Source organism: Epinephelus fuscoguttatus, linkage group LG20 (assembly GCF_011397635.1).
Source record: "Epinephelus fuscoguttatus linkage group LG20, E.fuscoguttatus.final_Chr_v1".
NCBI lineage: Eukaryota > Metazoa > Chordata > Actinopteri > Perciformes > Serranidae > Epinephelus > Epinephelus fuscoguttatus.
The window spans coordinates 24,380,486-24,407,782 of NC_064771.1; the positions used below are offsets into that span (position 1 = coordinate 24,380,486).

Consider the following 27,297-nt stretch of genomic DNA (forward strand, 5'->3'; position numbering starts at 1 on the left):
ACAGCTGAATCAGGCTTTCATCTTAGGGACGTGCGCATGTATATGCATTTTTCGAACAGCCAATAGCAATGAAATGACTCTCTGAAATGACCTTTATTGGCCAAAGTCTCCCATCATGGCTAGATTGAAAACTGAGCCAAGAGGAGGTGCAGACGTCTATTGTTCTCAGTCCAGCTGAATTATAATATGTTCAAAAGGTTATGGGATTTTTGCCCAATGAAGCCAAAATTAAACTGCCTACTGTGTGTCACATTCAGAGCATTAATATAACATCAAACAACTTGCTATATAAAGATACAGTGGAGTCGTGGCATCCTGAGCGGAGAATGAGGTCACACAACATCTTGGTGTTGAACTCCAAGCTTCTCTGTTTTTTGTTGTGGTAGACTGTCTAGCCATGCATACATGTTAACGCATGTCTACACTGCACTCATTAAATGTCATTGAATCTTAGGTGTTTTGGACTAAAACCATTCAAAGGCATGTCAGTGAGTCTATTTTCATCATGCAGCAGGATCTCCCAGCCATATTTATTGATAAAAATGATTCAAAGGTAACATACTTTCAACTTGGATTCATTTATCGACTACACACGCTTCTGCCAACACAAGTTATTAAGATTTTGGCCACATTTTCACCATTCATCCCACAAACTTTGACAATTTTTCATAATATCTGACATATAAACATATTTGGCTGAAAACTAAATACATTATTAAAGTAATCATGGGATCCTTAGTTACAAAGTACCACTTAACTTGAGGGGACTCCAAAATTTAGTACAGTAATTCACAAAAAAGAAAGTGTTAATTAGATATAATTATGATAAGTGTACAATTAAACGAAAAGAGTGCCACAAATCTTGGATTCATGTCATTCATAACTGGAATTTAACAGTATTAATTTTGTCTGTAAACTGCACAACTGCACACATACTAGGAAATAAATAACACAATTAAAACAGCAAAAAAAAAACCCCATTTAACTATTAACTTATGACAGAAGCACAAATATCAAGAAAAAATGACTGAGAACATTTTAGGCAAGAAATGGGCGATGCAGTAACAGAGTTCTGAGTCATATTTGAACAGCGTTGCCAGTTTAGACAGTTTAATCTGAGTTTCACATTGCATTTGACGGGCCACATTTGCTAAAAGTTTAGGTTGAGTCTTGATTATCCAAATTCAGATACGTCAGTCAACTTGCTGTGCTGTATGCATCACGCAACGTGCGACCGGATTCTCGACCCTCCATAGAAAATGAAGACTTCATATAAGGGCGGCACAGTAATGCAGTGGTTGGCATTGTCACCACACAGCAAGAGGGTTGCTAGTTTCATATAAGTCAATGGCTCCAGTGTATTTCAACCTGGTGAGGTATGACACCATGTAATGGACGAAAAAGATGGCAGCCAGAATGAAAAATTAGCTCCCTTACAGTCACTATGGCAGCGAAGATAACAAAAATGGGGATTTATTTATCTTTAAATTGTGTCTGATTTTTGTAGATCATAACAAACTGGGTATGGAATTAATCTGCAGATGCTCCACTTCAAAACGAGACCAAACTTTTCTATGCATGTCGATTTTAAAGCCACACTAACGCCCAAAATGTGAACTGCAATGGAGGGTAAAGCTCATTGTTTTTGCCTGAGCCACTTTCCGGAAAACTTACAGCCACTATCAGCTGGTTAAAAGGAGTGAGGAGTCAGTGATGAGTGTATAAGACACTCACTCACACAATCAGGCAGGTGTTTTGTAACAATTGCTAGTCACACAGAGATCCTTGAGCATACAGTCATAAATAGGCACACAAAACATTAGGCTGATTGGTCTAGTAGTTCGTAAGATCAGCTGTGGACAGGCAGATACGAACACTCACACGACACAGTCTATGAGGCACAGGGCCATACACATGATCCCCTCTAGGCTTACAACTGACGGAGATAATAAGCAAGAATATATGAATTCAATTCATTGTTGGCTGGGGCTGAAGAGGTTGAGAGGGTCATCCAATATTCACAAGGCTGGCGGCACAATCCCTGTCTCCTGCTGTCTTCCTTCAGCAAGACCCTGACCCCCAATTTTCTCCCGATGGTTATTAATAGATAAATGAGAGGTAAATTGTAAAGCACATTGTCTGCTAAAATAAAAAGGGGCCTTACACATAGATAAAGTCCATTTATGACTGTGCACATTTACAGGAACTAGTCAAATCAAAAGGTAAAAGTAAATCATTCCAAATTACAGTATATGAATAAATATAGCAGTCTGTTGTGAAGTAGTTAATCATCATTCTACTTCATATGTCAGACACTAGATAACTGCAGAAAAATTACAGATATAACAATTTCACTCACCCTGGTTACACTTCCTACAGTTTTTGTGATTATATGTAAATCTAAAGGAGGACTGCTTTAATTTTAGGAGCGTGAGAGTCTCTTTATTTTGGAAATTTGAATCTCCCATGGAGTTTTCACTTCCCTACATGCAGCAGATAATCATAGCGCTTACTGTTAGATTTTCCTCTCTGCCTTGTGTCTGATCCTGTCGTTCAGTTGAAACTCTTGTGGCCTTCGGAAAAGAATTCAGAACAGGTCCTATCTTCCTCTCTGGCCCCTTATCTCTTGAGGCGTCCTTCACAGGCCATATAAAGACCAGAGACTCACCCTGTTACTTTGCTGTCACTGCCAAAAACGGACAACATGCTGCCTGCTGTTGTAAAGCTCTGCTGTGGAATCTCCTACCCACACCTGAGAAGTCTGGCGGGTAAATACGCTCAGTAACCCGAGAAAAGATGTTTCGTTTTATTCCTTTTAATGCAAATGCTGCATTCTGGATAAGGCTGCTGAGCTTTTGTTTCTTTTTGTGTCTCCTAACTGCTCTATCATGCAGGACTTCAACGCACAGCTGTGGCAGTGATAGGCCAGGAGCTAACACACCTGCAGAGATGGGGACAGGTCCAACATCCCACGAGGACACATGCTCCATCAAGGCATTACGGTAAAAACTAAAAACATAATTCTGATCTGGTTTCAGAGTGCAGCTGGTGACAGATTATTGATGAGAATCTTTTGCAGAGCCCAAATCCGAAGACATAAAGCCTGCACCACTGCAAGAAGATCAGCTGTTCTTTGTACAACAAGGCCAAGAAGCAATGAGGAAGGCTCTCTGTATGCTGGAGGACGAACAAGGATGGAAGGTCGAGATCGCAGAGGTAACGCTTGATTGATTTAAGTGCTGTGCTGACTTGAGTGACTGAAGTGCCCAAGTTGATTTGCCTCCAATTTCCACCAGCCTAAGTGATCACTGTCTTCTCCTCTCCATTAAAGAGCAACGGGGATGTGATTTGCAGCAAAGTGATGCCAGGAGCTAGGAAGGTCTTCAGGCTGGAGGCAGTGCTGGAGGCCAGCGTGGATGAGCTCTACGACCTCCTGTTTGTCAGAGTGGAGGAGATGCACCAGTGGAATCCGAGCATACATCATATTAAAGTGAGCAGCTGAATATCTGAATATATTTTATTAACTGCGAAACTAATGATTGACTGGTTATTACTGATTTTATTTGACTGATTAAAAACACAGTACATAATGTGCATACAGTACTAAAATTCATCAGGATACTGCAATAATGTCACGTGACTAGTTTCCATTGCGGCACTGACGTGCAGGCTAGGAGGCAGGTAGGAACAACGTGTCTACAGGTATCAGTTAAATTTAATGCTTTTAAAGACCCTTTCAAGACGTCTTTTAATTTAGGACGAATCATGTTTAACTTATTTAAGCATTGCAGGTCAGTAGTATATGTGGTCTTGTGCAGAGGTAAATGTTATGTATGAATATCATCACTAGAGTGAGTTAAGTCAATCTCCATTTTGCCAATAGGGCAGTGAAAGTATGAAGTAAAATGACAGTATTACATTTTCTTAAAGACTTTACATAGAAAGGCTTCACTCACTTTTGCAAAAAGAAATTAAATGATATATAAATGAAATTAGACACAATGTTTGTAGTATAGTTCAGACCTCACAACTTCAAATTTAAGACGATGTAATGACTTTTAAGGCCTTATTGTTATAAATTTTAAGAAATTTTAAGACCTTTTAAGGACCTGTAGACACCCTGATGAAAAGGGAACATGTATATGCTACTAGTATGACATTTGTTTAAAGGGATAGTGCACCCAAAAATGAAAATTCAGCCATTATCTACTCACCCATATGCCGATGGAGGCTCAGGTGAAGTTTTAGAGTCCTCACATCACTTGTGGAGATCCAAGGGGAGAGGGGGTAGCAGCACAACTCCACCTAATGGAGGCTTACGGCGCCCCAGATTCAAACGTCCAAAAACACATAATTGAAACCACAAAATATCTCCATACTGCTCGTCCATAGTGATCCAAGTGTCCTGAAGCCCCGACATAAAAAGTTGTTTGGAAAAACGTCATTTGAACTCTGTCTCAGTACACTGCATTTTGTGGTTTCAATTATGTGTTTTTGGACGCTTGAATCTGGGGCGCCGTAAGCCTCCATTAGGTGGAGTTGTGTTGCTACCTCCTTTCCCCTTGGATGACCGCAAGTGTTGTGAGGACTCTAAAACTTCACCTGAGCCTCCATCGGCATATGGGTGAGTAGATAATGGCTGAATTTTCATTTTTGGGTGCACTATCTCTTTAAGTAACACATCAAATTAAAAATGAAAAAAGCATAAATGTTTGCTTTTATTTGGTGCATAAGAAGAATCAATACTATAGCCATACAAAACAATTACAAAAACAACATTCAAACTCAGAAACACTAACTTCCTCAGTATCTATTTTTCCAACTGCTTTTTAAAACTATTAAGAGAAAGGGCAGGTTCAGAGGGATAGTCTGGATATTGTATTAGGGATCTTAAGTGCTACATCGTAGGCAACTGGACTTGCTTGAGTACCTCTCATCCAAGAGGCTTCTTCCGCCTTTAAAGCGTGCGTAGGTGTGACACACTGTTGAAAGCCTGTGAATATGCATCAGTCCATTAGAACTGAAGAAACCTCTTGGATTAGAGGTGACATGTCTTCAATAAACTCAAGCATGACCAGTTGCCTACAATATAGCACTGAACATTAACATGACCTGGATGACTGAGAATCTTCACCAAGGCACTACGTCTTCTCAAGCGTCTAATTTCCGTATTCCTACCCATCTCTTTCCTTGCGCCTGTTTAGTCACACTCTGTACAAGTTCTAATGCAAACTCTGTCCTAATCATTTTTTTTTGTGCCATGTACTAAAGGTAATACGCCAACTATGGACCCCACTTCGAAAAATCTCTCCCAATATTTATCCCAATATTTTATTCAACTGCTCCCCTGCGTAGAGAAATGTGCCTGAATATTCTTAAAATACAAAATAGAATAATTTGGCACATACCTTGTAAAATCTTAGATCACAATACGTTTTTTAACTGTTGAGTTGAATCTTCTAAGGGTACAGTTCAACTCTTTCAAATTGTTTCAACTATTGCATGTTCTTATATTGAGATTAAACAGCCCAGTCGCCAGAAATGTTGTACGTTTCTGCAGACCACAAATAGGAGGCTGTGGCTCGAACATAGAGTGGGTTGTCCACTTATCGGAAGATCTGCGGTTTGATTCTCGGCTCCTGTATCCTTGGAAAAGATACTGAACCCCAAATTGCCTTCGATGGCTGTTCCATCAGTGTGTGAGAGTATGTGAATGGTCTAGGTATACTTACCAAATACATTACATTTGCCTGTTTCATTCATACCATATCAAGGTTTCTGAAGTGACGTACAGTAGCATATGAGCTAACTTTGTCATAAGGAGGTGGAGGGGATTGTGGATGACGTGTCACCTAGGCAACATGCCTGCCAAGCTGCAGACCACTGTTTGAGACCATCAAACAACAAAACTGATTGTGATTTAGACACGAAAAGACATTGCTGCTTTTTCAGCTGGGATCGTGCCCCCGAAAGCAGGTATTATAAGCAAAAACATGATCTTTACCTAAACATATCCAAGTGTTATTTGTTCCTTTACTAAACCACACATAACCACAGAACCGTTGTTTCAAAATATCCACTACATAATAACGTACAAATGTAACGTATCCATGATTTGCAGAAAGTACCATGCCAACTTTTTTTTGTCTAGTGACTGCATTGGATTAAGAACAACCCTTATTAGTTTGTTGTGATCATTGTTGCATTGAACCAATGACGTAGTTGATGTCCCTAAAGAAGAAACTTCAGGCAATATTCTTGCCAAAAATAAAGGACCTAAAAAATACCATACAAATACAGTTTAAGCAACCTGGGTTTAATGGAGATTTGTATTTTTTGGAGACGTTCCGAACCATATATTCAGTTAAGCTCTAGCCGTTTGTGTAGTTTGTTCTTATAGCCATAATTTATTGATGTCATGTTATATATTTGCACTTCAGTCCTGCAGTCCATGTAGTGTTTTGCAAACTAAATTTGATATTCGTGTCTCTCCTAGATTCTGAAGCATGTTGGACCCGAAACGATCATCACTCATGAAGTTTCAACCCAGACAGCGGGAAACATGATTGGCCAGAGGGACTTCCTGAGTGTCAGACACAGTTGCAGACAAAAGTCGAGCGTTTATCTTGGAGGAGCAGCGATTCAGCTGGAGTCCTTCCCACCTCAAGCAGGCTACGTAAGGTAAGATCACACGCAGACCAGGCCCAACTCATTAATCATCAGGTGTTCGAATATATTCTTAGACTTCAGAGCATCGTATGAGTATCTGAGTGGGGTAATTTTAGTTTCCCACAATAAGATGTACAAAGCGGAAAAACATCTTCAGCTCCATAGTAATGAATTTCTATTTGTTCTGTGATAATATGCTCAGCGATGACGTATATCAGTGTACGTAACTGTCTGCAGTGATATCTTTTCCATCTAAAAAAAAAAAAAGTTTTATCAGTGGGATGTCAAAAGATTCTGAAGAATGTGAGGACAGAGGAACAGAACAAAAAAGTTAAGAATAAAAGCATGTTTTTATGCCATAATATTTTAATGATACTGAGCAGAGTAAATGTTTATTTTTTCCCAAAACAAGACTTTTGGCTCTATTAAAAGGATTTGTAGCGCATGGCCTAAAGCGCATGGCGCAAGTGTTATCTTCCAATCCCTTTAAAAGCCAGATACGTTGTTTCCTGCTGAGGGTAATGCAGTGAGAGTAGTAATGTCACTACAGCAAATATCACGGGACAATTAAGCAACGAACCTAAAAGCTGTAGCCATGAACTTGGCAGCGGCAACAGAACTAAACCCTGAGCTTCTTAAAATAACTGAGTAAGTTGCATTGCTGCTCCTGTGTAAATGCACACAGAGTCTCTCTTAACAGGGAGTCAGACAGCAGCACCACAGCTCTGCTCTGCTCTCTGCTATGTTCAGATTTTAGAGAATTTCATTCATCTTTTTCCTCATTAATGATTTATTATTTAAGCCAACTGCAAACCATGTGCTAGTCTCCGTGTGTAACAAGCAGAGTGTATGTGTATTGTCAACGCGCCTATGCAGGTGCATCTTACTATTTGAAAAATGCACCCTTTAAATAGCAGGAAGATACTCTGCCATTGACTTCAGACCAGTGCTGTGTCTCAAATCGCGTACTTCTGTACTTGCACTTAATATTTTGAGTGTATAAGTGCATTCACACTAAGAAGTATGGAAAAATGCAGTGCACTATGAGTACCCTGATGGTGCATTCAAAACGGTCAAAAAGTTGAGTGTGGAATTATGGACACTTCTCGCCCTCAACGGTCGCCATCTTGGCTACGTAGCGGAAGGGGAGGAACTACTTTTCAAACTGGAAATGGCGGCCAAGGACTGTGCGACCGTGAACGGCGTTGCATTGTACAAATACATGTGTTTTTTGCACTAAGCACCACTATACTGTTGTTGGGCATAAGCCAGCCAGACGTTGCGCTAGACTTTTTCCTCGCCGGTCATTCTGACCGACAGGGTCATAAAAATCCGGTCATAATCTATTTTTAACGGCCATTTAAATTTTCGTTTTTAAATGATAATAAAGATATTCAAAGACATTTAGTTTTCATTTGTTCATTTTTAATAAATCCAACAAGCAAGTTATAAAGTGTGCATTAATAAGGACATAAACGAAAAGATGAACAGACATCCACACACCCGTGCCATTAGGCTTCGCCCTGGACACACCGGACAGCACTAACGCGTCACTAACACATCCAGTGTGTCCAGGGCGTTATGTAGTTATGACTGCAGGCTCGGTGACACAAAATTAAAATTGTAATGAAGTGAATAGGGTATTGAAAAATGTGTTCGTTTATGCACTGTTGTGTTATTTTAAATTATAAACACGGTATTTTCTCCTCACATTCCTCAGTGCGTGCTGTTATTTTATTTTCAAAATTGGCCGGATTCTCTCGTCTTTTCTGTGTCCGACTTCCTGTTTGGTAAGATCCGCTCGATCCAGCTTGACAGAAGCACTCGCGGCTCGCATGAAAATAGACCAGACGCCGAACTGAAGCGCTGCCCCGCGGGCGCTCCGCTCTGCTCAGCAGCCTGTGTGGACAGTCAGATAGGTTAACATGGGCGCCGATTGAAAACTGCGTCCGCTGCTGGACGCTGCGCTTCGGTTCCGCATCTGGTTTGTCCAGGGCGTTATGTCAATAATGCTACATGAAAGAGATGAATGACTTTTTCTCTGCAGTGTGAAAATGGCAGCCACTTAATCCACTGACTGTGCACTCTGCCGCCAAGTGGGCAGGGGTAGTAATTGCAACCAGTCAAAATGACCGACAGCCTTCAGATTTTCCGGTCACTGTTGTAAAAAACTGGTCAATGACCGAGAAAATCCGGTTAACGCAACCCCTGAAGCCAGCAGTATGTCTATTGGGTTAACGATAACGCGAATACTAATGCTAGTTTGCTAACCAGCTAATTTGCGGAAGTCATTTCTGGTGAGTGCACAACGGCCGTGTTTGGTTTGAGACAACACTACCCTGTCGAAATTTGCACACTACGCCAATGAGTACATAGTGCACATAGTATACTACGTAGAAGTGTACTAACGGAAGTATGTGATTTGAGACACACCTCAGGTTTTTGTTGGTTAATGGCGAAATCACTGTTTGCTGCCTCAAAATAGCATTTCACCAACAATGCCCCTGACCATGGGTGCACACATCGACACATTTGGTACTTCCACAACTTGGGCGCTTGCTGTGAAAATGACAACTGCATTTGTCTGAAACTAGCAATGACAGTTGAGCTGTGTGATGCTTTGCAGCAGGTGTAAGATAGGCCACAGCCATGCTAGGAGCTCTGTGAGACTGTGTTTATGAGCTCCCAGCCATGCTAGGAGCTCTGTGAGACTGTGTTTATGAGCGAAATGCTAACTTTAGCTCAACCTGAACCTTTCTTCCATGTTTTGTGTCTTAGTGACTAATGGGAACAACAATTTTTTGAAACTGGTCCAGTATTGAGCGAGAGGGCTGCAGCCTTATTTTTGCCACTGACAGGCTCAGATTATTATTCCTACTGTATTAGTGTCTGACAACTTATTAAAATGATCACTACTAAGATACATCTTTTGTTTCAGAGTCAGAGCCTTTTTGTTTAACCAGAAACAGCTCTGAAACAGCCTTTACCAAACCCAACAGATGAACCACACCAGTGATTGTAGCATGTATAGAGCCAGATTTTTTCACATCTAACTGGGTGAATTAAGGGTTTATTTTAACCTAACCAGAGTTAGTGATAGTTGGAACAGCAAAATGATAAACCAAGATGTTTTTGAGTTTTAATTTGCTTCTTTTCACTTTGTGTTTTGTCTGTTATGATAATATAATTACTGTTTATTTAAATGGAGTCTGGTGGCAGTAGCCATTTTAGGGCTGTTTATGGTTAAACAAAAAGGACCTTACTCTTAAACAACAATGTCTATCTCTGTAGGATTCCTTAAGAACAATCTGAACCTGACAGTGGCAAAAACAAGCACTTTTAGTGGAGTTACTTAGAGGCTGCGCACATGGCCTAAATAGTTACACAGACAGCTGTGGTGTCACTCAATACTGGACCAATGTCAATAATTGTTGTCTGTTAGTCACTAAGACACAAAATTATGGAAAAATAGGGTCCAGGTTGAAAAATACTGTCCCTTCCCTTTAAGTTTCAACATGAAAATATACATAGTGGACAAGCACAACATCCATCATAAACCCTGGATGAATTCTAATGAGTTTCTAATGACTTTTTTTGCGTGCTCATAGAGCTGAGGATGGACCAACCTGCATCGTCATTCAGCCTCTGGACGAGGATTCAGGAAAAAGCCGCATCACATGGCTTCTTAACATGGACGTAAAGGTAAATTCTTACGTACTGCAGTTGCCATTTTGTGAAGCATAATAGAAAAAACATCTGCAGACTCCAGTATGTGCTATATCCATTTATCACAACATTTCTTTATATGATGGCATTCAGCTTCTTAGATTGGCCATTTTCCGCTGTGCTGTTATCGAGAAACAGCTCAAAAACAAAATAATACCACGCACAACCCATCTGTTTCAAGAAAGCAATATGCAAAAATGATGCGCCCGTTTCAGTGTGGAGCAGGCATTTGTAATTCAGGTCAGAATCCGCTCTATAAGATGTTCACGGTAACTCGTGTTCTCCAGGGATAAATAGTACACACCACAGCAAACAATAATCACTGTGATAGGAGATACACAATTTTGACACAATGACAACTGAGTACTGGCGTGTGAGACGGCCGGCGGCGGTGGGGAGAGCCAACAGCGCAATCAATCAACAGCGAGCTGGGCTGCTCTACAGGGTCACAAGATAAGTTCTGCCACAAATATTTATATTCATATTAAGCCTTTTTTAAAGTTACTTTAAAGGTGTCAAAGGGCTCGAACTACACACAGTTTTTATGTTCAGGGTCAGAAGCCAAAAACGTCAAGAACCACTGGATTTGAACAACGTACTGAATTTATAAGCTTACCGTATGTTTCAGGTAAAATATTCACCTGAAAAGAAAGTAGTAACCTAATAAATAAAGTAAATGTAAAAATGAAGTGGACTAAAATTTACAATATTTTTCTCTAAAACGTAGCAGAGAAGCAGTATTAAGTAGCCAACAGGAATAAAAAGAGCAGTTACTAGAATATTTAAAATTTGATTGGTTAAAATGTACACAGAGTAAACTTTACTGCAGAAAATTTCAATTAGGCTATCTAATAATAAACAAAATAAGGAACTAAATTCAATTTTAATGATTTAAATGTGTAATGGTGTTAATCAGTGTAGCTGTAGTGGAATTAATCTGAAAAGACAGACAGTTAGCCTCAACAAAAATGGCCAACAATAAAAAAGGAAACATTGACACTACAAAAATTCCACTGAAATATAAAACACAGGTATTATATATATATATTTTTTTTTTTTTAATTGTTTTTATTTTTTTTTGCATTCTGTGTTTTTCAGTGACACTATCTGATGTCATATTTTTTAGTGTCCTTTTTTTCCCACGTCAAAAAGCAATAGAGACTGAGAAAAATGATTGAAAAAAGTGTCAGTAAAATAAATAAATTAAATACATTAAATCAAATTAAATTAAATAAATGACACTGAAAAAAGGAGTGGCATGGGGGGGGGGGGGGGGGGGATCAAAAGATTGTCATTGAAAAACACACCAGAATGTGGGAAAAAAAATAAATAAAATAAAATATATAAATAATCTAAATAAAATATAAATATAATAAATAAAATGCTTATTTTTTTTTCACTGCAAATTTGTTTTCAACGCCAAAATGAACTGCCTCTATTAGCTCTCCATATCTTTGGACACTGGGGCGGATGCACCACTATAAAGCCACATAAATCAAACATCTCCTTTAAATTCAAAAGCAGAATAAAACATCACCAATTCTTACAACACATAATAGACCTTCCAAATATGACGAGACATAAAACCAGTAAGGGTGAATCTTTTTTTTAGCCATGACACGGTGTTACTCAAAGCTAGCTATCCTTCTTAACACTACCATAACATTACATAACGTTACATGAATACTGAAATACCACCTCACAAAGTACCCTACGCTCATGTATTGCCACATGTTGCAAAAATGAATTCACCACTCTACCACAAAAGATTCAGAACGTGACAAAGACATGGCTGCATCGGTCTGTGCACTCCACCAGGAAATATGCATGGGTTTCATTACAATATTTGGGGGTGACACTTGTGAAATTGGGGTTTGGGGACCTCCGACAAAACAATGTTAAGCCTCAGACTCAGACATCCTGGTGACGTCTTATTCACCAGTTTGTGCCAATTCTGCATCAAATTATGGTGTAAAAGTCATTTATTTTCTAAAAAATAAATGTCCTCTGCTACCTTCATGTTTTTAGTGGAGGACACCACCATGCTGTAAATACTGAGGGCAATGTGCCCCCTGCTTCCCCCCTAAAATCTACACCACTGGCAGGTGGTGCAACAAACCGGAAACCACTTGCTTCGAGCAACAGCGGTGTGATAACGTGAATGAAACAGAGGAGGAGGAAGGAGTGCGACATCTAGTGGTCAATATTATCAACAGCACCTTTGACAGTTCTTGTACAATGCCACGTTCCCATCCATTACAACCGTCACAGCTATCGTGTTGTCATTACTCACCAGTGTGAACAACTGTGTGTGAGTCTTGGGCACCACGAAGTAACCTCAGTCTGCTCCAGGTCCAGTCCACTTGGCCTCTCTGTCCCAGTATAACCAGACCACTCTTCCTCTGTGCGCCCACTGCGCTGCTCAGACGTCTCCAACATTTTCAGTCACAGTCACAAGTATCCATCACTAGCATTAGCATGTTAGCTACACACCGCGTGCACCTGTTAGTGACGCAGTTACGCAGGTGTGTTCGATTTGCGTCACGTCGCGTGCTCGCCATATGGCGCATTGAATCAAAGCGTAATTAAAGTAGATGCACAAGTACAAAGATGCTAATTTAAACCCATAATGAGTAATAATTCATCATATTGCATTGCTTACTCTTCATTAACTGCTGGCCTGTTGGTAAACATTTATTATTTCCGGTGTGTCACCTAAGTGCAGCTAAGCTCCGCCCTCCTGCGGCCGGCAGCTGCTGATTAAGGGATTGTTCGTTACTTGTGAGGGGTGATGGGGTGGTGCAAAGTGAGGGAGGGATGTCAGAAAACAAATCACTGAGAGGGGTTTTTATTTTGTTTTAGAGGAGGGACATGAAGCTCTGAATGGCTGTCGGGAAATGCATCAGAAGCATGCTGACTGTTGTTAAAAATCCTTTATTGATTCACGCATACACCAGCAGGGTTGGGAGAGAGTTACTGCCCAAAGCAAGGGACTTCAAGTATCTCGAGGTCTTGTTCACGAGTGAGGGTAGAATGGAGTGTGAGATGGATCGGCAGTTTGGCGGATCGTCGTGGTGAAGAGGGAGCTGAGCCAGAAGGCAATGCTTTTGATTTCCTGGTCCATCTACGTCCCAGCCCTCACCTATGGTCATGAGCTCTGGGTAGTGACCGACAGATGAGGTTGGGGGACACATGTGGGGTGGCTGGGCTCAGCCTTAGAGACAGGGTAAGGAGCTTGAACATCCAGAGGGAGCTCGGAGTAGAGCCAATGCTCCTTCACGTCGAAAGGGGTCAGTTGAGATGGTTCGGGCATTTGATCAGGATGCCTCCTGGGCGCCTCCCATTAGAGGTGTTTCAGGCACATCCCATTGGTAGGAGGCCCCAGGGCAGACGTCTGGATGTCTGGAATACGTTGTTTAGCCCTTTAGATGAGTGGTTGAAAATGGATAGATGGATAAACCAATGCGTTTATTTTATACCTTGATATAGATTTTCTAGTTGAAACGCATTGGTTTATCGGTGAATCAATAAAGGACTTTTAGCTACAGTCAGTGCCTCAAATGTATTTTACCATGGACTTTTACCCTTTGCTAAATGGTGCTTCAACCCAGTGCAGCACTCCCTTTTCCTCTTTCAATGATTGTATTTTGTGTTTATTCCTCTTTAATTCGTGCAGTTATTTAAAAATGCGGAATATGAAACCAGGCATTGTGTAACTGATAGAAATATTGCACACTACTTATTTGCTAAATGCCTTTTTTCAATAAACGTATTTGCATATGGCTGGTACATATTAATTGTGCAGCAGCAGTCACATTAGCCAGTTTGTTTCACAAGACTGACAGCCTTCGAAATACAACTCAGGGGATTAACAAAGTTTATTGTTGTTCTCAGGGGTGGCTGCCAAAGTCCATTGTCAATCAGGCTTTGCCCAGAGCACAGCTGGATTTCACCAAACACCTGCGAAGACGCCTCACAGCGGGCACCACCCTGAGCTGAGTGTGAAGCAGCACTCTGTCATCACTCACAGGGGAACACTGGGAGATGGAGGAACTGTGACAGCCCGGCCGCTTGGCAGACGGCTGCCCTTTCAGCGAGAACAGAAACGCTGCTCGGAGGAGACGCTGGCAGACACCATTGTCAGCAGCCCAGTGTCGGCCTGCCAGAAGGACGCTGGCTTATAATAGGAATTAATATCACAGTGTGCCACTCAGACCTCAAGATTCCCTGATTGAGAGTCAGCGCTCGTCTGTTGACACATGGCTCACTGAATATGACTGGAGAACATTAATAAAATCTTTGAATGTGCCTTTTTCTTGCCTGAGTCATTTTCATCCATCATACTGTAAAGACATCTTGAATAGCACATTGATAGCAATACATGAATAGATGCATCCTGTCAGGTTATATACACTAAATCTACATGACTCAATTCAGACTGAATGCATCAGTGATTATGGGGTTTTGCTTCAATGGACCACTCATTTAAAAAGATGTACTCAGTTAAGTTGTGCTTGTCAACCTCCTAATGGAATAATAAGATAAACACAACAAGAGTCAGTGGAGGCTAAATAGAGGAAAGTGAATTGACAAGAATCTCAGTTCTTTCAAACGTGTTTTACTTTGTTCTCCATACCACTTAAAAATTCAATAAATATTAACATTTAAAGCTTTCATTCACGTACGTATATACAAGAACTATACAATACACATAATGATGTTATGAACTGCAATGCCGGAATGGTGTAACAGTATAACCAACCACAGTCTGTAGACTTACAGCATCGCCTGGACTTTTCTTTTTTTTTTTTTTAACAATTGCGACAAACTTTCCATTCAATTCTTGGCTGTTAATTTCTTTCCATAACTTGAAATTTACATTATATACATTATTATCTGAAAAATATATCAGTTACAAAAAGATAATGAGTTTTTTTCTTGAATCTTTTTTTTTGTTTTTAAAGCGTTATGTGACTGACTTCCACAAAGGCAGACAGAAGGCATGCTACAGTGGGGTTGGTTTGCAGACAGTCATGATTTTTTTTTTTTTTTTTTTGTTTTACCAGTGAGGAAAATCACCGATACGTTGGAACAAACAACAAAATAAGAGCACCGGAGACAGAGAAGCGACGAGGCTCCCTGCCAGGAGTGATGACTATGGAGTGTGGAGTGTGCCATGGGAATAATTATAGATTATTATAATCAGTTAGATAGATTTCGTGCATTTCTATAATGAATAAAGCTGTCTCTCCCTGCTTCCAGACTTCATGCTACGCTAACAACCTCCTGTCTGTAGCTCCACAGTTATTGCACAAATATAAGGCTGGTACTGATTTTCTCATCTAACTCTCAGCAAGGAAGCTGATAGCACGTGTCATGTTACGTAATTGCCACCCTCTGCTGAGCCCACGAGTTCCTGTTATTGTTCTGTGGGTTGGATCTCAATGGACAATGGACTGTGAGAGACCTAAGTACAGGGAACAACAGAAAGTTAAATATATTTTTCCATTCTACTTTCAATTTATATCAGTTCTTAAAATCAGAAATTATATTTCTAATCTATAATAATCATCTAAATTTTCAAATTAACCCAGTTAAAGCTGTTGTTGGTTCACATTATCTGTGTAAAACATCACATTCCATTGCCTCCTCCTAGTGCTGCCAATGGCATTTGCATGGTTCCACCACAGCTGGACAAAAAATCAGAGCTGAGGAGTCAGTCATGTCAATCACTGCAGTCAAAGCATCAAACTAGGCGGCGCTGATCAAATATGAACCAAGATTCTGTTTCTGAAACATATTTTAGTGTACTGTTTAGCTGTAAAATGAGAAAGTTTAGCCCCGTTTCCACCAAGCACTATGGTACGATAGGATACAGTTCAGTTTGGTACGCTTTTGTTCCGGTTCCATTTTAGTCCGACCGCCGGCAACTTTTAAGGTGGAAAGTTTACTTGTTATGTTGCTCAATGTATGAGTTGACGACGTGAATTCATCAACGCGCCTAAATTTCACTATGACAACTTCGACCATTGCTCTAGTTTTTATTGTCTCTCTTGGATGACTTACACTTTTAGTAATGAGTGGATCTTCAAGCATTTAAAAAACATATATATCAATTTTGACCAGATTATGTGAACTAAACTAAACTAAGAAGGGCTAAATGCACAGACATGCTATTTTTAAATATCCCATGGAGAGAGACTCTCACTGCAGCCTCTTCTATTTTGCTCGGAAAATGTCGGCGTGCAACCCGTTGTGTGGACGATAAACGGGAAAGAGTTTGCGGTGGAAACACTAAACGGACCTAAGGTCTAGGTACCATGTCTGAAGGGTTACCTTTGTCTCCAAAGGTACCATACCGAAAGAATTGGAAACAGGGCTTTTGTGACCAGGCCGCCATGTTGACAACAGTCGAGCCGAAGATTCAGCACTGCCCACCAGTTGGAGATTGTTGCATATGCCATGAGAGGAACCAGGAGGAGGAGGAGGAACATGTTTTATCACAGAATATCTGTCTCATGCACTACTGTCAGGATTAGGGATGTCAATGGTTAACTGTTAATCGGTTAACTGCCAAAAATATCTCTTCAGTTTACTACACTGCAAACCATCCAGATCTGGTGGGAGATAGACAGCCGCCTAGCCACGTTAACCAGCGTAAATATAGTGCCCAACGCTCACCTTTAGGTCGCCACTGGTTAGCTAACCTTGGCCACTCTGTATAGTGCACCAGCTTAGCTAGAGGTGCCGCTCATTCGGTGATTACTGCTAGTAATGCTGTGGAGACATTGTGCCCACCCTCCGGTCTCCCCCAGAACGCCATGGTGAGTAAGTGGCCCAAATTTTTAGCCGCAAATCTCTTTTAGGAATGTTAACTATTTTATTGCTGTTAGCACTGTAAGCAGTGTCAGCATCGCTAGTGGTGCTAACATAGTTGACAATGTTAACGTGGTTTGCTGCTCAAAATGAAGCCACTTTTTTGACTGGGGCTACCTGTGGGGTGACCAGAGGGTGGTCACCATGTTTTTACAGCAACATAGCGGTTGCCAGCTAGCTCCCACCCAACCTGGCCGGTGCACAGTGTCGAGCGGCTAAAGCTAATGTTAGCTAACCAGTGGAGACCAGAGGTGAAGTGGGCACTTTGTTTTCCTCATGTTAAAGCAATTGGCTGTCTGTCTGTTAACACAGCCAACACAAAATAAAATAAAAGGTAAGACATTTACATCATTTTTTTTTTTTAATTTTACCACCTCTAAATGGATGGCGCTTTGAAATGCAGTGCTAAAGCTAGCTAAAACTAGCTCCAAACTAAAAGGAAGGTCTCCTTGTATTTCACGTCATTCTGCATTTTCTTCTCAGAAATTACCAGATTAATTACCAGCTGATGGGTGTTGGGCTATCAAAAGCAAAATATACTGAAAATGAAGTCCCTAGTCGGGATATAGGGACACTTTCATTAAATATGAGGAATGGTTATTTTATAAACGTTACTAACTATATCTTAAATAACTTAGCACTGTAACACTGAATTATTATTTAACAAACGGCAGGGTCTATAATTATTCAGGTGGCACACTCTAGCCTCCACAGCTGACACGTGCACCTCCAAAACCATGGCCTTTGACCTCTCCTCACATGTTCACAATACAAGTTCAATAGTAGTTCTAATGCACTTGAAAAAAAAACAGGATTACACAACTGTACACAGATAAAAACATGAATGTAGCAATGCAGTCATCACATTTTGAACACGTCTTGTAGTCATTTTAGTTTACAGCACCTGACAACTTTTTTTTTTTCTTCCATTTCATATTTGAAGCACAGAGGGCAGAGCGACACTGTGCACAGATCACTCTGGAGTTTTGATGAGGTAACCATCGCTGGTCTGGTCTAAGTTCACTGGCATGGAAAAAAAAAAAATCTTTGTAAAAAAAAAAGAGAGAGAAAGAAAATATCCGCAGCCTGACTGCGAGTCTATGAGATGCTGCAAAGGGTGAGCTGATGTACGAGACCGTCTCACTGAGCAGCACGTTCACAACATCGCTCACTGTTCATTTCTGAGCTGACAGGGTTCTGTGACTCGAGTCCCTCTCAGATCCTAAATCGTCCCTTCTTGACCTGGCAGCGACTGGGCCTAAAGTGCTGTTTGGACTGTGCTCTTTAGAGGCACCTCCACTGGAGTCTGCTGTGGGCCGTGGAGGCCCTGGAGGTAGAAGAGGCCCCGGGTCTGAGTCTCCTTTCCCAGCTGTGAGGAGGGAGTCGCTGGTGGGACCCTGGGGCGGAGCAGCACCTGTGGATGGCGAGGCTTCAGCTTCAGCTTCAGCTTCAGCAGCAGCAGCAGCTGTGGTTGGCACCGGGGCAGTGGAGCGCAGCCATCTGCCAATGGCTTTAGTGGTTTGCGGCGGGCTCTTGGTCGTAGCAGGTGGAGGAGCCTTGGGTGATGCAGGGTGAGAAGGAGTGGAGGTCTCGTGTTCAACTGAGGCCAATGGGGTGCTATGGAGGTCAGGAGCATGTGTGGCGAGGTTTTCTTTCTTGTTGCAAGACTCACAGCAAAGCTTATTATATCCAGGGATGGAGCAATATCGGGCAAGAACCTCCATCTGACAGAAAATTGATTTATCCCCCAGACATGGCTCATCTGGTGACAAGAGGGGAGAGGACATCACTCAGAGGACTGAAACACAAAAACATTTCTATTGTGGAGGTTTAGATTCATATTACATATTGACTTACTTGAAGAGATTTTGTGAACAGGGTTTTCAGGAGCCCTTTGGTGTACGGCTTCGTCTTTTATTGTGGAGTTTTCCATTGTTTCGACAGTGAGAGGAGACACTGGCTGCCCTGGAGCGGAGGACAAAAGAAGGTAAAAAAAAATCCTACGTATGAACCAGTGTTGTAGACAAGAACACCAGACCAGTGCGAGTCCCTCACTGCATTACACATTTATAATAAAACGTGGAGTATACATACCAGAAAACAAATTCTAGAAAACAGATTCCTCTTAATTCACCAATTTTAGATCAGGACAACACTCCAGTTTGACTTTTTGATATTGGCACATGGACGCTTCGGACAAGACGTCCTTCTTCAGTGTGTTGTGGCAATGTGAGGTTGATTATAGTACCCCTCTTCGACAGTCATGGGCTGGCTTGGCTTGGTTTTGGCCATTGTATTTCCATTACAACAGGGCTACCTTCTTGAAGGTGTGCTCTAACTGATGATGGTTTGTCTCGAGTGATCAGGTTTGAAAGCAGTGGGCTGATCCACGGCTGAAGTCCCCTGTTACTTTTATTACATGTGTTTTTTTCCACAGCATTGCAGGTAAAAGAAGTTTTAAACCACTGTGAGAGGTCTCTGAATGATGATTCAAATCTCCAACTTTCAGGGGGCAGCATGGACACTTACAAACACACAGTGTTGGCACATATTGAAAGGTGACCCTCAAATTACAAGTTCATTTCAGACTCTCAGACTTAACTCACCTCCGTCTGCAGGAGACCAGAAAGAAAGGCACTTTTAAAAGCATCTGTGTGTGTTAAGCTCTGTCGACGGAGGTTATTTCATGTTCTGGGGCCTCATTTATAAAAGAGTGCTTAGGATTCATACTAAAAGTTGGCGTGCGCCCAAAAGCTGAAAATGGCGTGCGCCAAAAAATAATCTGATTCATAAAACCGTGCGCACACACACTTGCACGCAATGTTCTCTTTATAAATGACAGACCTCCTGGAATTGTGCGCACCCAGATCCGCCTCATATTCCCCCCTCTACACGCCCTAGTTCAACCATAAATGGTCATGCAAATCACCTCATGAATGCGATCTGCATATAAATAAGCCGGCATGCGAGTGTTCTCTCGTTGTGTGAGTCACAGCGACATGTGTGAGAAATAAACCAAAAAACGGAATTTCTCCGAGACTGAGCTAGAGACCCTTTAACGGGAGGTGGAGGACTGAAGAAAGATTTTATTTGGTGGCCACAGCAGCGGGATCACTAATACAAAAAAGCGAAATAAAGTGGCAACACATCAACGCTGCTGATGCTGTCAGCTGTGTCTGTGGGACTGCATGGACAGTGCCATCTTGCGCAATTTCACACGAGGGTCACTGCAGTATTTATATGTTTATGGCAATTAGTCTCATCAGACACCCGGCCTGAATTACAGCATGAACTAGTGGTATCCCTGTCCCAAAATACAACGTGTAATTTGAAATACAATTCAAAGATGAAAGTGTAATAGGCGAACACGTTTCTTCATGCCGGTTTTGTCATGAACAGCACATGTCTAAGTAGGGCTGATGAAATGAGTGTAACAGTTGTGCTTAATGGCTGTATTTCGAGACATGATAAACGCACTGGAAATATTTAGCTAAATAAATAAATATATTCCATGCAGTCACGCCATCCTCTCCCCCTCCTGCGCTCACAGAGTGGACAATGAGACGTTAGAGGCAGTGCAGATTAAATAAGTATTTAGAAAGAATTTCAATTCAGGATTTGAGTTGGATTTTACAACGGTTTTATGAAACAATTAAAACTCACTCCAAGTGCAAAATTAGGCTGCTGGATTTAATTTCAATGATGGCGTGGATCTAAGGTGGATATAGCGTGACATTAAATTTGTGTGAGACATCAATAAAAATCTGACTCCACTTCTCCACCTCGCTGTCTGCGGCGCCACTTCCCAGTGTCCTCCAAAATGTGCGCTGAGTTTGCTTACAGGTGCGCACATTCTCCCGCCAAGTTTATTTTTATAAATCCCAACCTTTGCGTGGTAAGTGGCGTACGCCACTTTCAAGCCCCGTTTTGTGGGTAAGCAAGCTTTATAAATGAGGCCCCAGGTCCCCAGATTTTGCTGCAGATTGAGCGCTCTTGTCTCTCACAATACTCTATGCAGAGGCTGCAGCAGACACGATGCAACGTACAGCACAAAGGAGATTTTCCGAGATGACATTATCTTCTCTCTTCTGCTTAGAAGTGGTGAATTTACAATGCAATTTCAGTGCAGTCTTTGGTTTGAAATCTAGTGTAAGCAAAAAATGTTGCACATTCCTGATCCGTTATTAACACAGTTAGATTGTTTACGATATTGAGTAATGCTGCTGTCACACTGAACTTCTCACTGAGCACGTTCAAACTTTAAAACTTCATATGAAGAACTGATTTGACTGGCATAATTCTTAGTCGGGTGCAGCCCTAGTAAGTGTGCTATACAAAATGTCTTGATAGAATAATCAAAAGGCATTACAGAGATGGATTTTATCTGTGGGAATTTCCCTTTGTTTTCTATGAGCAAACAAATACAAGCAAACACTAAGGGGCTTAAATCAACTGAGCCATTTATTCAACACTCCTTTTCTGCAGGCGATGTAGTCATATTCCCACAGCTGTTCTCTTGACTCATTGTGAAATAAAATCCTGAGTCCTCTTTGTCCGTCACTGAGACAAGACTGAGTACAAATGTAGTTAAGTCAGAGATGAGACTAAAGCACCGTTTCCAAGGAGCAGTACTGTTCAGTTCAGTATGCTTTTTATTCACTGTGAAAAGTTGTGGATGATACCAATGGAACCATTCGTACCATCCCCATTTTTGGTCCCCCCTCTGTTGGGGTACCTAGCACACAGATCTGGTACTAAAAGGTGGAGCTGTGAACACTGCAGTCTGATTGGTCAATAGAGGACGGTCACTCTGCTCAGGGCTGAGTTGTGGCTGGTTTTGAGGCTCATGTAACCACTGTTCATACTGTGGAGAGTTTTATTAGTAAACTATAACTATAAAATGAAAGGATGTTTTGCTGCCTCTTGCAGCAGCTGGAGTCTGAGAAAAAATAACTTAATTCACAGAGCTGAAAGCCGGCAACTTTTAAGGTGGAACATTTGTTACTCAATACATAAGCTGATTACGTGAACACCATCGACACACCTTATATTTCACTCTAATAACTTTGACCATTACTTTAGTTTGTATATGACATATACTTTTAGTAATGAGTGGAGAAAAAAAAAGTGTCGTGGAGCATTGTTCCTGTGGGCTCCAGCAACACTAAATCCCTGACCTTGCCTGTGAAGGACTAAATGCACAAACATGCTATTTTTTAATATCCCATCTCGACAGACTCTCACTGCATCCTGTTTTATTTTGTTCTGAAAATGTCGGCATGCGCCTCGTTTATAGATGATAAACGAGGCGCAGACTTGCATCTGTGTCATCGATAACTAGGAAATACAGTGAGTGCTGCACGGAGCAGTGAGTGACAACAACCCCGCCCACATGAAAGACTGCTGTTTGTGCTGGAAACTCTAGGGTCTAGGTACCATGTCTGAAGGGTTACTGTTGGTTCCAAAGGTACCATGCTGAAAGTGTTTGGTGGAAACAAGGCTTAAGTCCTTCAGAAAGCAATCTTGAGACCAAGACTGATCTCAAGTACTGCAAAACAGCTACCACGAGACCCAAGAAAATCTCTCAAGAACCTCTACAGTAACAAAACAGAACTTTCTTTTTGGAGACTTATAAAAGCTGCAGGAGGGTAAAAGTGGAGAAACGTTTTGACGCAGAGGCTGAATATCTCTCAGTTTTCATGAAGTATTCCAAAAGCTCTTTTTCTTTAAAGGGACATTAAGGACCTACTGGTGTCATTCATCATACAAGCCACAGAAGGTTATTCAGTCTCAAAATGATTTCTAAATGGCATCCCTAAGTGATGGTGAGTGGGAGTGCATTATGCAGCAGGCGTTGACCTACCACAAGTTCTTTAAAAAAATGTACAGACATCTGTTCCAGTTCTTCACTTTTTCTGCATCCATAATGAAAAGGAAATGACTCGAACATGTGGAGGCAGTTTCTCCAACAGCGTTAATAAGACAAGCAAACTGGTAAATTGGTCTATATTGTTCCCTAATCACATGCAGGGTGATCTCACCTGGACAAGAACTTAGTTTGCAGATAAGAACTGTCTCCGGCTTCTCGCCCTCACATTCTCCGAGGGTGTTGTCGCTGGCCTTGCAAACCACCTGCCTTTGCTGAATCCCTTCGCCACAGGTCACTGAACACTGCCACGCCACCAACACACACAAATACACAAACACAAACGAGTTAAAACAATAGCAACTGTAGTGACACTTTACTTCAGAATGATGAAATGATTAGTGACACGTCAGAGCCTGCCGCATACACTAATTAAATCTTGACACATGCATCCAAGAGAGTTTACTTGTGTTAGAACATTAAGACTGATATGACATGTCACTGTAAACAGAGTCAGGTTGAGAGTCAGTTAACAACAATTCTTGTTTATTGCATGTTCATGTCAGTTTTCATGTTTTACAATATTCACACCTAGAACTAATAAAGTGCTGCCATCATTCTATATTGTTAAACTTGTCATAAGATCATTGCTATGCTATGAAAATTTGCAAAGGTGTTACTCTACCAGTCTTCCATTAAGTTAATACTGACTGAATTTGAGACCAGGACTAAGGATGCTTTCAGACCTAGAGTTGTCTCGCTTTGGTCTGTATCAGGGACTAATTTTGTTACATAGTTGTATAATTGCCTAGAGTTGGTTCGTGTTGTCAAAGCAGCACTTACAAGCAGACCAGATAAAATACTTTGTGGGAGAAAGTTCCACCTCTTCAAGAAGGTCTTGGTCCGGTTGCTTTGGTGTGCACATGTGTGATTGCTGTGTTCACACCTGCCCAAACAAACTGCACTTAGAGGGCAAACGATTCACTAGCTGGTCGTAAATCCATCGCTAAGTTTGTGTGTAAAGTCCTTCCTAATTTAAAGCAATGAGCAAGTTTCAAACTCGTGAAAGCTGTTCTACTAAATAAGGTTGCAGCGTTAAAACTTAAGCAACATCTTGGTGACAGAGGCAGAGCCGGGGAGTGGCCCTTGGAGCCCCAGATGTTTTCTCAATAGTCCCAAATCTTTACTATTCCCTTAAGAAATCTAATATAATTGATCAAATTTTATATAGCTAGGGTTACAGCTCAGCCGAGGAGGATGTCAATAATGTTTTTATCTCACGCTGTCATGAGCACGAGCCTCTCATCATAAGTACATGCACGCTCTCTTCTGCGTGGTGATGCAATTGGTGGGTGTAGTTTGGTAGAAAGAAAATAGTTCCTACATGAAATTGCTCACAACCAGGTCTGTGGATTATTTTGAGTAACCAGGTCATGATTTCTGTAAAGAGACATTGCTGTTGACACTTTGAGCACCACAAGCTGAGTTCAATCTAGTTCCATTTTATTCGAGAGAAGGCAGACACACACCAAAACAATCTGATAAATAGCACCACAGGTAAAAGGAAAAATATGTATTTTTGATCTTGGGGTGAACTGTCCCTTTAAATCTTCACTTGGTAAACATTTACGTTACAGCAGTCTGAACTTGCTGATACAGCTGGCTGTCATCCGGACTCACCTGAGACCATGCCCCTGTCCTCCACTGGGCGGGGCATATGGTGTGGTTACAGGCCCTCCTTATCTCCGGCCGGTCCTCGAGGCAGTGTTTGCTGTGGACGGGCCTGTTGGTGCCGTTGTGGAGCGCCTGCATGCACTGCACCACTCTGGTTTGGTAACCAAGTTTCCCGCAGGTCTTACTGCAGGGACTCCACTCCTCCACCACCCACCTGTCAACACAGCAGGCTCTTTGAAAAAAGGCTTTCATGCCACACAGCAATTACATTTTCCTCTGCTTATCGAATGGTCCAGAATTGAACATATGCAGGCAAAGCCATTAAAGTTTTAATGCTGCACTAGACTGAAAATATAGCCCTCTATAGCTGGGGGACACTTACGTGGGCTGGCTGCATTCTTGAACATTGCAGCGTTTGCGGATGGGTTTGGGCTTTTTGCTGGTTTCACAAAAGTTTCGATGCACCAAACGGCTGTCACTCTTCCTCCTGCATCCATATTTTGTGTACTGGATGCCTGAAGGATGGAAAGCGTACAAAATCAATCTTCCAGCATGCTTATACAGACATATAGTACAGTTACATACATAAATCAATCATCCATCTCTTAAAAAACTGGGGCTACAACTAATGATCACAGTTATTACTGATTGACCTTTTTGTTAATTACTGTATTTATTATTTCGTGTAAATGTCAGGAAATAGTTCAAAAATGCCCATTTCAACTTCCTGGAGTCCAATGTGATTTTAATTTTGGCTTTTAAATTGAGTGTTTTGTCTGTCCAACAAGAAAAATTCATAAGATATTTCCTTTATAATGACTAAAAACAGAGAAGAATGATTCATTTTCAAAACATTTTCTATGAATCCACTAATAGAGTCATTCAGTCAGTAACCTTGTCTGCTGTAGACCAACAAGAGCGTGGTGGAAATAACCTCACCAACACTAGAATAGATTCATCTTTGCGGTTTTCTGAGCATACACTGAGCTTTGACTCCAGCTCCAGCTTTAATTGCTTGTGATTCAAACATACACTTACTGACCTCCCCCACAGGGTTTGGAGCACTGAGACCAGCTCTTCAGTGCCCATTCATAGGTATCCAGTTCAGCCAGAAGGACATTGTTGTTCATTATAAGCGGTAGAAGGTCCTCATGTATGATGTACTTATACGTCAGGCTGATCTTTGTGTCCTCTTCCTGGGGTATGACCTGCAACAAGGTGAAGAAAGTTTTTTTAAAAAACCAATGAAACTCTGGAAAAAGAAAATAGTGACGACTCTGTATCTGTCCCACTTGAGCCCAGTTGCTGAAAAAAACCCATTGACATCTATTGTACATATCTGAGAAACAGATACATAACATTAATTTGTTTCATAGTATCATATCAATGTTTCTTAAGTAACTGTATGAGCATCAGGAGAGGGGGAAGGGAAATGGTTAATGGCCTGAGGCCTACAAGATACGACCCCTGAGAAGCACTTCAGAGACCAGCTGCACTTTTTAATGACACGTCCGCCCATTTAAAGCAGTTTTTGTGCCGACAACAACTGGGTACTTTTTTAGACAACAGCAGCACATTTGGGAACTGCCCATTGTTCCGACCATATTAAACTCATTGTTCCGAAGTCTGTTCCGAAATCATCATGATGCCCTGTGGTTAAGGTCTGGTTAGGTTTAGGCACAAAAAACACTTGGTTAGGGTCAGGAAAAGATCATGGTGTGGGTTAAAATGAAAAAGAAAGTGACAAACTCATAAACCATGAGCCTGTTCCGCCTCAAGCCGGTCGCCATAGCACCATAGCACCATACGCCTGCCACGAGCCGTTCAGCACTGTGGAGAGTCGGACTAATGGGATGTCGAACCAATGACATGGACCCGCACATTTCACGTGGTAGTTGTGGAAACTGAGAGATTTTTAAGGCAATGTTGGGACATTTCCAAGCAGGCAACAGCAGACCACCGTTCGAGACCAGTCGTGTTTTTTAACGATGTGTAGTGACATCTCCAGTCATGTCTGTGGTGACCACAACAAGGTATTGTTAAGGTATGTATGTTTTATTTTTAACATCAGCACAAAGATGGTGGCCAAGCAGGCCAGGAGTTTCTAGCGGCGGTTGTGGCAGCAACAACTGGGTAGTTTTTAAGGTGATGTCTGCACATTTCCAACACTGGTTACGGTGACAAAAAACGGGTATTTTCAAAGCCAATGTCAGCACATTTCTGGCGGCGATGAGATGGCTGTCAAGCAGGCCTGCAGCAGACCACTGTTTGAGACCAGCTGTGTTTTTTAATGTTATCTAATGGCATTAGATGTCAGTGGTTATGGCGACAACAATCGGGTATTTTCTTAAGCCAACACCAGCACATTTCTAGCAGTGGTTACTGTGACAACAACCAAGTATTTTCTGAGCTAACTTCAGCACATTTCCAGCAGTAATGAGATGGCTGTCAAGCAGGCCTGCAGCAGACCACTGTTTGAGACCAGC

The 27,297-nt window shown here is 41.5% G+C and overlaps 2 protein-coding genes across 2 annotated transcripts in view; one reads left to right on the forward strand and one right to left on the reverse strand.

The window, feature by feature from the left end:
• Positions 1-2,652: 2,652 nt before the first annotated feature.
• Positions 2,653-15,456, forward strand: star2 (steroidogenic acute regulatory protein 2). Its single transcript, XM_049564333.1, has 7 exons — positions 2,653-2,768; positions 2,895-3,002; positions 3,080-3,216; positions 3,332-3,490; positions 6,497-6,681; positions 10,278-10,371; positions 14,290-15,456. Exons 1-7 carry the CDS (start codon positions 2,705-2,707, stop codon positions 14,392-14,394), a joined length of 852 nt encoding a protein of 283 aa, XP_049420290.1. The 5' UTR covers positions 2,653-2,704; the 3' UTR covers positions 14,395-15,456.
• Positions 15,457-17,568: 2,112 nt separating this feature from the next.
• LOC125881243 (A disintegrin and metalloproteinase with thrombospondin motifs 14) overlaps positions 17,569-27,297 on the reverse strand; it is an 85,582-nt gene continuing 75,853 nt past the window's right edge. The window contains exons 17-22 of the mRNA XM_049564322.1: positions 25,854-26,019; positions 25,194-25,326; positions 24,818-25,025; positions 23,313-23,442; positions 19,129-19,236; positions 17,569-19,033 (exon numbers count right to left, since the gene is read on the reverse strand). Coding sequence (XP_049420279.1) covers positions 18,447-19,033; positions 19,129-19,236; positions 23,313-23,442; positions 24,818-25,025; positions 25,194-25,326; positions 25,854-26,019 — 1,332 coding nt within the window. The 3' untranslated portion in view covers positions 17,569-18,446. The remainder of the gene's footprint in view (positions 19,034-19,128; positions 19,237-23,312; positions 23,443-24,817; positions 25,026-25,193; positions 25,327-25,853; positions 26,020-27,297) is intronic.

Bases quoted from the DNA above. Each gene is read 5' to 3' on its own strand.
- star2 (XM_049564333.1), top strand. From the start codon at position 2,705: ATGCTGCCTGCTGTTGTAAAGCTCTGCTGTGGAATCTCCTACCCACAC. The intron at 3,217-3,331 runs GTAACGCTTGAT...TCTCCATTAAAG, and splicing joins GGAAGGTCGAGATCGCAGAG to AGCAACGGGGATGTGATTTG. The intron at 6,682-10,277 runs GTAAGATCACAC...GCGTGCTCATAG, and splicing joins CCTCAAGCAGGCTACGTAAG to AGCTGAGGATGGACCAACCT.